The sequence below is a fragment of the Podarcis pityusensis genome (assembly GCF_964106645.2).
Source record: "Podarcis pityusensis genome assembly, chromosome: 3".
Classification (NCBI taxonomy): Eukaryota; Metazoa; Chordata; class Lepidosauria; order Squamata; family Lacertidae; genus Podarcis; species Podarcis pityusensis.
The window spans coordinates 73,432,858-73,443,296 of record NC_138026.1 but is presented as its reverse complement, the minus strand read 5'-3'; the positions used below and the strand labels follow the sequence as shown (position 1 = coordinate 73,443,296).

The 10,439-nt window shown below is 43.1% G+C and overlaps 1 protein-coding gene across 1 annotated transcript; it reads right to left on the bottom strand.

The window, feature by feature from the left end:
• Positions 1–741: 741 nt before the first annotated feature.
• On the bottom strand, positions 742–10,012 carry LOC308473170 (sulfotransferase 6B1-like). Its single transcript, XM_080998453.1, has 7 exons — positions 9,699–10,012; positions 8,772–8,905; positions 8,218–8,307; positions 6,912–7,038; positions 4,184–4,278; positions 2,586–2,742; positions 742–1,580 (listed from the first exon to the last, which is right to left on the bottom strand). Exons 1-7 carry the CDS (start codon positions 9,898–9,900, stop codon positions 1,450–1,452), a joined length of 936 nt encoding a protein of 311 aa, XP_080854579.1. The 5' UTR covers positions 9,901–10,012; the 3' UTR covers positions 742–1,449.
• Between the last annotated feature and the right edge of the window lie 427 nt (positions 10,013–10,439).

Sequence of the window (10,439 nt, the reverse complement as noted above, 5' to 3'; positions counted from 1 at the left end):
AGAAGGTCTAGCAGCAGAAACATTTTAAAATGTTTCAACTGTAAAGTGCTTGGCACGAAAACAAAACAAAACCCTTGGTCCTATTTGACTGAAATTTTGATGCCCTGCCTTCAATCCCTGCAGATTTCATACAGTTATGTTCAGAACTGTAAACACTATAGGCTCCCTGGGACTTTGCCAGAGCCATAGCTAGGTGATCTTGCACCCCTGGCAGAACCTTCAAGATTGAGCCCCCCAGCCCCTAACCATGGACAAATTAGTTCTTCTTTATGCGTCTCCTCCAACCCCCTCTATTTAAAACCCGTTTTTATGAGGCAATAATCAATATTTTTATTTATAGACATATTTATGGCCATATTTTAAAGCCGATTCTGGGGGGGGGGGCCTCGCCTGCACCCCCATTGGGGGCCTTCCTCACCACCCCCTAGCTACGGCCCTGGACTTTGCCATTCAAATCACTGGAAAACACAAGCAAATCTTCATTCATTCATGAAATGACCTTACAAAGCAGGAATGAAACAAAACAACATATGATCACAAAGTAACAAAAGATAGTTTACACATTACACTTAAAAGGGTACACCTCACATGTACAAGTGTTTGTGTGAAAGAGTGCACACTTCTTGACTTGTATAGCAGTGTTACAAAAGCAGTGGCAAGAGTCCATGGGGTCCCAGGCGCACACATAGGGTATGTTGCCCTTTGGAGAATAGAAGACACGGTGGAGACTGTCATGCTTTAAGAAATATGGTTTATTCACCTATTTACACCTTCAGTCTGCATGGAGAGAGTCCAGATCTTACAGCATAGTCATTCCAAGAGGCAGCAGCATAAGCTGCCTGCAGCCAGCGCACTCCAAAGACGGCTCTCAGCCCTTTCTTCCTCCTTCTTTCTCCCAACAACCCTTGCTCAAAAAGTCTCTCTCCTGTCCCCTCAAACACACCCCATCACCTTGGTAACAGCTCACTCCCCAGGCTAAAGGATTCCTCTCCCCAATGGTCCGTCAACACCTTTTTATCACGTTAGCAGGTTTGTTTGCGTAAGCCAGCTCAGGAATTCCTTTGCAGCTTGCATTCTCCTTTCATATCACAAATAACCAAAACCCTATCATTTATTAACTTCCAGGGTTTACCCTAAATCTATAACAATATGTTCACAAAGTAACAAAAGACAGTTCACACATTACACTGAAAAAGGTACAGCCTCACATGTACAAATGTTTGTGTGAAAGAGTGCACACTTCTTGATTTGTATAGCTGAACTATTGTGTACACAGGTACAAAGACTGGACACTGTTGAATGCAACTTGTAAATGCCTCTATACAAACAGATAGGAGTTGCACATCTCTACTAGATACAGACATAACATTTTGAGCTTTGGCACTCCCCTCATTATGCTCAGTTTAAGCAAGCTTAGCTCTAGGATTGAGGGAGTCCTGGGTCAAGACTTCAAGCCTTGCAGTACACCCCATATTTTAACTTTCTTCCCAATTCTGTTCCACCCAAGCGTTCTTCAAATGTTGCATCCATTTTTTGGTTGTGCTCTTCACTGAAATGATTCTTCCAGTCACTAACACCACCTGAACAGAGTAGAATATCATTAATAATAATATCCTCAACAATACGTTTTGATCAATTGACAACTTATCCTGCAATTCCAGTTTCAGGGTGCTCTAATGACATTTCCCCCCTATCCACTGGTGTGCTATTGCTTTCGAAAACCAAATCTGCTCACTGGTGTGTCTTCCTCAAAGAAAGGGAAGAGAAGATCGGGCAATACTCTGAACTAAAGAGAAAATATCTTCTGAGAAAGTCCAGATGGGGCTAAACTAATGATCTAATCTGAGCCCTCATCTGCACTATACATTGAATGCAATATTAAACAGGCATGGTTCTCCTCAAATAATTCTTGCAACTGTAGTTTGTTAAGGCTCATGAGAGTTGTTGGGAGACCCCTACTCCCCTCACAGAGCTTCAAATCCCAGAGTTTCCTGAAGAGAGAGGTTGAACATTAAACCACTCTGAGACCTATAGCTCTGTGAGGTGAACAGGCTCTCCTAACAACTTCCAGTGCCCTTTACAAACCACAGCTCCCATAATTCTTTGGGGAAGCCAAATAATGGCTTAAATATGTGTTGCAGATGGAGCCTCAATAAATGACCACCACTTCTAATGTCACAATGAGGCCACCAAGCCATTCTGTTCCTTGGATCAGGAGATATGCTCTTAGTGATGCTTCCAGAGTCCACACTTCCATAGTTTCACATATGAAACTCATCAACCAACCTTTCATCACCAACTTGCCTTCAACATAAGGGGAATGTTGTGGTCCTCAAAATTCTTCTCCAGCTTGGATTTTAAGATGAGTCGAAGAACTCCTCCCTCTTTCCCACCCTCTTTCTTATCAGACTGCCACAGCAGTTCCAGTGTTGACAAGGAGAAAGGCCTCCTCTCCCTGACTCTGTCTTTGACTGAAATGCAGCTATATCAACAATCCAGGCACCCAGAGCCCCTGGACATGCAGTTGTATGGTTGCAGCTATTTTTAAACTCTAGCAGAATATTAACATTGTCTTTGAAGTTTACCTTTGCGGAAAAGAATATCACCAAATGCGCCATGGGTTTTTCCAGCGTTTTCCTTCATAGCTTTGAAACTGCTTCTGTCCACAACCCCTTGAATCTTGTCATCAGTTAGTTGCAAGTCAAAGAATTCACTTATCCGTTTCACTCCCAAAGGTCTATTCTGAAGTAAGGAAAGTAAAATATGCAACGTTAAGTATTAATTGTTTCTGGAAGAATTGTCAAAAATGTACAGTTCTGCGCTTTCTTGGAAGGCTTTGCCAGGAACCATAGGATGTAGGAACTACCAAGGCACTTTGTGGAAGGAGGGATGGAAGGAAAGAAGGGCCAATAGCGCAACAGCAGAGAATCTGTCCCAAGTTCAATCCTGGGAATCACCAGGTAGGGCTGAGAAATGCTCCTTGGCTGAAACCCTGGACAGGCACTGTCAGTCAGCATTTTTAGGGTGGGGTGACTGGTGTGGTCACACTGGGGGCCACGCTGCAGGGGGCACCACAACAATGGGGTAGAATGATTGGATTAAAAAAGTGCTGCAGAATGAAGCGTGAGAAGCGGGGGCACCAAATTTTCGTATCACACAGGGCACCACTGGAATTTGAGAGCCCAAAGTCTGCCACTGAACAATCATCCGACACAATATAAGGCAGCTTGCTGTGATTCTAGCACCGCTGGAATTTGAGAGCCCAAAGTCTGCCACTGAACAATCATCCGACACAATATAAGGCAGCTTGCTGTGATTCTAAGGCCTTTACTAGTCATTCAATCACATATCACTCAAAGATTATAATTACCATACTTTATGCTACGCCACAGCGGGTGGCGCTGTGGGTTAAACCACAGAGCCTAGGACTTGCCGATCAAAAGGCCGGTGGTTCGAATCCCCGCGACGGGGTGAGTTCCCGTTGCTTGGTCCCTGCTCCTGCCAACCTAGCAGTTCAAAAGCACATTAAAGTGCAAATAGATAAATAGGTACCGCTCCAGCGGGAAGGTAAACAGCGTTTCCGTGCACTGCTCTGGTTCGCCAGAAGCGGCTTAGTCATGCTGGCCACATGACCCGGAAGCTGTACGCTGGCTCCCTCGGCCAATAAAGCGAGATGAGCGCCGCAACCCCAGAGTCGGTCACGACTGGACCTAATGGTCAGGGATCCCTTTACCTTTACCTTTTTATGCTAGATACATCTCTATAAAGAAAGACGCATACATTTTGATGTAATACAAGTGTTTCAACTGGTTTGTGTACAGTGGAACCTCGGGTTACATACCATCCTCCTTATGAACGCTTTGGGTAACAAACCTCGCTAACTTGGAAGTAGGTGCTTCTGGTAGTGAACTTTGTGCCGGGGTGCAAGTGGAAGTGCCGCAGCGGTAGCACGGCAGCAGTGGGAGGCCCCATTAGTAGTGAAAGCATGCCTCATGTTAAGAATGGTTTCAGGTTAAGAACGGACCTCCGGAACGGATGAAGTTCGTAACCGGAGCTACCACTGTATTCCAGTTGAGCCAACCATTAGGCATCGTTGTCTTGACTATTTATAGCCACATGGCCAGGGTTCAGCAATGCCCTTTGCCAAAAGTGCAGGGCATCCTCCACACAGCAAAGCACTTACCTCCTTCAGCTCCTCATACGTGATTGCCATGACATTTGCATCATCAGCGTGCTTATTCCATTCAAAAACGAAGTCAAAATAAGAGCCCCAGACCACTGCAAGGAAAGATAGAAATACAAGACTGGTTAGTTGAAGATCAAAACATTCCTGCGCATTCTGAATATAACGAGGCTTTGCTAGTCAGGTGTAGATGTTATATCATTAAAGGTAAAGGTATACCTGACAACTAGGTCCAGTCGCGGATGACTCTGGTGTTGCGGCGCTCATCTCGCTCTATAGGCCGAGGGAGCTGGCGTTTGTCTGCAGATGTGGCCAGCACGACTAAGCTGCTTCTGGTGAACCAGAGCAGCACACAGAAACGCCGTTTACCTTTCTGCCAGAGCGGTACCTATTTATCTACTTGCACTTTGACGTGCTTTTGAACTGTTAGGTCGGCAGGAGCAGGGACCAAGCAACGGGAGCTCACCCCGTCGAGGGGATTCGAACCGCTGACCTTCTGATCGGCAAGCCCTAGGCTCTGTGGTTTAGACCACAGCGCCACCCACTATCATTAGGCACAGCAAATCAATCCCTTCTTCATAGTTCCATACACAGAGGAAAGTGCACCCCTTTTTGCCATCTGAGGTGAAATGGGAATGTGTTGCCATGCGACCGCGACCCTGGGAAGCCAAAAAGGCAATGCCCCCAACAGTGGCAGAGAAGACACTGGTTTCTGGTGAGCTCTTATGAAATCTCACTTGAAATCAGCGCCACTTCTCCAGAGGCACCATGGTGAGTGGGGTACCTGCGGGGTGCCACCTCTTTGGCTTCTGTTTCACCCTGTCTCATGGGGGGGGGGCTGTCCATACACCTTTTTTCTTCTATTTACCCCTGCCCAGAGACAGCATGCAATTTGAAACCATGGACAAACTAGGTTTTCCCCTAGATGCTCCTTAATATATGTGGAGAATCTGCAGGCCTGGCATTTCCTAACCAAGGGCCATGAGAGAAATGCCCTCTTACCCTGGTGTGGAAGGACGAGCATCATTTAGATCAGCCTGTATATCTGGCCCTCAGTACCTTTCAAAGACCACACTTTTCCACAGCCACATGCCTTTCTCCTCAAGCTATACACCCCTCTCTGGTCCTGCTTCACACCCTCCTTGAATGTCATTGTCTGACTGGAATATGTACACCAGCTCTGCCCACACATTTTGCTTGTCTGGATAGAGAACAAAGGGGTGTGTTTGTATAGCGATCAGTTTACTGTACAAAGGTAGAATTTACATTTCTCACTCTGACCTCTGGTCTCTCCAAACACTGGCTTGTGACCCCTGTAAGGCTGACCTTGAGATAAAAAAGATTCCCAGCCTCTACTTTCTGAACTTCTGGAATTAAAGACAACGACTGGTGGCTGTAATGGGCATAGGGTCAAATGAAGTATGAATCCTATCCCTGTTTCTTTCCTTTAAAAAAATACTGTGACATAATGAGAATGACTGATAACCCAAAGGTGCAGTAGCAGAGTATTACATACCCTCCAACATTTCTCCGATGAAAATGGGGACGTCCCATTCCATAATGATAATTTTACTATTTATACCCCACACATCTTACTGAGTAGCCCCAGCTGAGTAGCCCCAGCCACTCTGGGCAGCTTCCAACATATATAAAACCATAATAAAACATTCAACATTTTTAAAAAGCTTCCCTATACAGGATTGACTTCAGATGGCTCATGGGTCAGATAATTCCATGAGCCATCTTCAACATTTCTCCAATGAAAATAGGGACGTCCTAAAGAAAATGGGACATTCCGGGATAAAATCAGAAACCGGGACAGCTTCTCTAAATCAGAGATGTTCCTGGAAAATAGAGACACTTGGAGAGTCTGATATTGATAAAAAATGTTCCTTTTCAACCAGGCCTTTGGCTGATTAACATCTTATACCCCTTTTAAATGTGTCTGTGGGAAGTGGTGGTAGGGAGGGAGGTTTAGTATGTTTATTGGTTTATGTTTTTGTTCTTGTTTTTATCATGTATTTTGTGTTTTTAGCATGTATTTTTATGTTGTGAACTGCCCTGAAATCTACAGATGATGGGTGATATACAAATTTAATAATAATAATAATCACCATATATAATAATCACCATATACAAAGCAAGCAAGAACACAGACAATAAGAGGAAGACGTGGTAACACACCAATATGAATCAAGGCATCCATATTCATATTTCCTGAGGGGGCACTGACGGTGAATGGCGGTCATCTAAGTTCAAAGCGTAAGAAATAAAACCCAACCCAATGACGCAAAAGTGTTCTGGATTTTGTGGGCCAAATTTGGCCTGCCAAGTCTTTCTTTTTCACCTCTGAGGCCATTTTAGTCAAGTCATGCCCTGTTGACTTAAGGGCAGGTAAAGGTGAAGTTTAGCCAAAAGGGACTTTGCATTTCCAAGTCCCACAACAACCGATTGTGACATCAGATGGCTGAGTAGGTGTCCTGCTCACTTGCCCAACCTGGTCCACAGGGTGTTATGGGCCAGGTTTAGCAACCAGGTTGTGGGCCAGGTTGTGGACCAGAGTTGTCCCACCAGGTCAAAAAGTTCCCTTACCCCTGGACTAAATTGATCAAACTGTGATATTGATCCAAATTAATGCAGTCATTCTGATGGGCCTACAGTGCTTTTCTTTGCATAGTTATCTACCAATAAATCTCAATGCATTCAGTTGGGAAATGAGGGAACATACTTTGTCCATTCATAAAAGCTGTAAAGAAGTCATCCCAGGTATTGTAAGAAGGAAGAGGAGATAACCGATTGACAAAATGGTAAAACGAGGTGGCCACATCTTTTGGATTTCTAATGAGCAGCAGTATCTATAAATAAAAAACAATATTTATAATGTTTACAAAGCTGGTTTTAACAAAACTGTTGTAATAAAAATATTACTTGCTTGCTTATTTGTTGGCATATGCGTGCTTCCCCATAACTCTTCCAAGACACATCGTGGCTTACAATACATAAGTAAAATACTAATAATATGAAAGAGGAGGAGGAGACCTAATGTAAATACAAAATAAATAAAGCCATAAATAAAAATCTGCATGTATACAACAAAAGCAAACCTCATTCAAAATTAGAAATAAATACTTAAAAAACAAAAGCCCAGGTTACCTAAGTTATTAAATGAAGTCACCTAGCACTGAAAAGGTCAACAAGTTGGTGCCAAGTGAGGCTCCTTGCAAAGGAACAATACCAGACCAAAACTGGCAGTCACAAGAACACCGCATAACATGCCACTGAAACTCTAAAATGGACAATGAGCCACTAGAGAGCTTAGTCAATCGAGAGTTGTCATATTTCAAAAAGTGAATCTCCAGACAGAAAAATTTGCAAAATCACAAAAAAATTGGACGTTTCCCCCCGGACATTTGGCCAATTTCCATGCAGACACTGCTTGCTGCTGCAGTGTTCCAGATATGTCCGTGAATTTCCTGATTTACTAAATAAACAAATTCCTTCCAATAGCACCTTAAAAGGTAAAGGGACCCCTGACCATTAGGTCCAGTCGTGGCTGACTCTGGGATTGCGGCGATCATCTTGCTTTACTGGCCAAGGGAGCTGGTATACAGCTTCCAGGTCATGCGGCCAGCATGACTAAGCCGCTTCTGGCAAACCAGAGCAGTGCATGGAAACGCCGTTTACCTTCCCGCCAGAGCGGTACCTATTTATCTACTTGCACTTTGATGTGCTTTCAAACTGCTAGGTTGGCAGGAGCAGGGACTGAGCAACGGGAGCTCACCCCATCACGGGGATTCAAACCACTGACCTTCTGATCGGCAAGTCCTAGGCTCTGTGGTTTAACCCACAGCGCCACCCGCAGAAGTGTGCATGCACACGAAAGCTCATACCAATAACAAATTTAGTTGGTCTCTAAGGTGCTACTGGAAGGATTTTTTTATTTTGTTTCGACTACGGCAGACCAACACGGCTACCTACCTGTAACTGATTTACTAAATCAGTCCAAGTTCTCCACACCATGAAGACTCACTCACCTTGGCTTTTTTCTTGAAGACCGATGGAGGAAGATTTTGAGGAGTGAGGTGGGTAAATATGACTCTTTGAGAGGGTAAATCTGCCATTCTCTTTGGTAAATTGTATGGGATAGAGAGACAGTAAATAAAGTTTAGCATTTCAAATAGAAAGTTAAACAGAACTTTGAAAATCAACAACAAAGTGCAACCCTATATACTGTATATGCTCAGGAGTGAGCCCCATTGAGTTCAGGGGTGTGTACAGGATTGCTACCTAAAAGTTGTTGATAGAGAAGATGATCAAGAAAAATAATTTAAGGGCATTTGGAATAGCTTTTCTCAACAGCTGTGTGAAGAAAAGGCTTGAAAATGGTACAGAGTATAGTTGCAAATGGTTCAGCATCGTTCTGAAATGAAAGAACATCTTTCTAGATTGATATATAAAGTTCATCCCCTGGTACAATGCCATCTTTATCATGTTATACATACAATACAAGCTGTCACTAATAAAAGAAAATTCACAGGAATAAATCAGAGTCCCTTTCCGCAGTCGTAGTAAACACATTTTTATCCACCTGGTACTTCTCTGGATCTCCAACTTCAAGATAAGGAAATTCTTCCAGTTCTTCATTATTCAGGTTACTTGTGTCTTCATTATTTGCAGATGTTAGTACTAAATCTGTTAGGATCTGACCAACCCAGTTTGTACCTGAAAAGTGGAGAGAGGGAATGTGACGTTTATACCTCACAGCTACAATGATTAAACAGTTATCAGTGCTAATGTACCAGGGAACTTTTTCTTTTTATGAAAAGTACATAAATATAATGAATGAATTAATAAAATAATTGTAAAAATGGAAACAGTACACATATCACACATGTCTTATTACCACCTCTCAAAATAAAGTTTTATCATTTTGACACCAGGCAAAGACTTTAAAAACAAAAACCCCTGGTGGCATGGATGGATGTTCACTGCAGATGCACTAGTGGATATTGTGCATGTGATTTCCTATGATTATGATCTTTTTTTTTCTTTTTTTAAAAAAACTGCCATGGCTGTGGCAATATCAGATTAGTATTGTCACACTGAAGGAGTGAGGTTCAGAGGCCCTTTATGCATGAAATCTCCTCATCTACTATTAGTCCTGATGGAAGAAAGGTACAGATATATTGCAGGTACCAGCAAGGTGGGTTTTTTGGGGGGAGGGGGACATTTTAATCCTGAAAATGTTGTTGAAGAAGAAGCTAAACCACCCCTTGCCAGCACTGCAGTCTAGTTGCCTCCTCCCTCATGGTTACTATTAATTGATTCCTAATAACAAATCATTTGTCCTGATAGTTGTGACATATTTTGGCCCTGATATCTCTGACATATCAGGGACAGGTCCTTGGACATTTCATTTTAACAGTGTGAGCTATGCCCCCTACCACCCCTCCCAAACCACCGTTCAGAATTATTCTGAACATGACATCTGTTTATAGCAAGCAAATGATATTACCAGACTTGGGGTATCCTGCTAGGAACACGTCATCACTCCTTGCTTCAAAGGACTCAAGAGCTTTGAAGGTCTCAAGGCTGCAAACAGTACTTGGAAACAAAAGCCCCTTGTAAGAAAACACTAGCTCTTCGGGTTCCATCGTTTCAGCATCAGCCATTGCCTTATCTACTAAGGCAATAAACTTCTTCCTGTGTGTTGTCATTTTCTCCTCTTACTTGCCCACAAGTCACTCTGAGTGGAAAGCACTGTGGAGAGGCTGAAAGCCAAAGCCTTCCTTTTAATAAGATTTGTGAGCAGAGAGAATCGGATGAAGAACCCTTGTTCTGTCACACAGCTGTATATAGGGATGTGCTCTATACAAAGAACTTCCAGTCAGAGTAATTGAAAGTAATCTCATAAACATTGTGTTGGATTAGGCCCAAAAGGGGTTGGGGGGAATTGAAGAACTGAATACCGTTGGGTTTTTTTAGCCAAAAGACCTATCTGATTTCAAAATGTCACACTTTCAAAAACAAGGTGCCATGGAATTACCCCCTGGTACACTTGCATAATACATAACCCAAAAACAACACAACTGCACTCTGAAGGGGTATGCCTGTAATTTTACATTTCATACAGATGTTCTGTTATTCAAGACAGCATCACTGAGGGGAGAAAGAAGCATTTATGCCAGGAAAAGAAAGAGGCATCTTTCTTATGTGTAGGACTTTATGTTACCCTATATATTGGGCAGTCAAGGTT

Excerpts from the sequence above, each read along its gene's own strand:
- LOC308473170 (XM_080998453.1), bottom strand. The coding sequence starts at position 9,900 with ATGACAACACACAGGAAGAAGTTTATTGCCTTAGTAGATAAGGCAATG. Across the intron at positions 8,906-9,698 it reads AGCAGGATACCCCAAGTCTG|GTACAAACTGGGTTGGTCAG; the intron begins GTAATATCATTT and ends TCCACTTTTCAG. Across the intron at positions 2,743-4,183 it reads CGTATGAGGAGCTGAAGGAG|AATAGACCTTTGGGAGTGAA; the intron begins GTAAGTGCTTTG and ends TCCTTACTTCAG.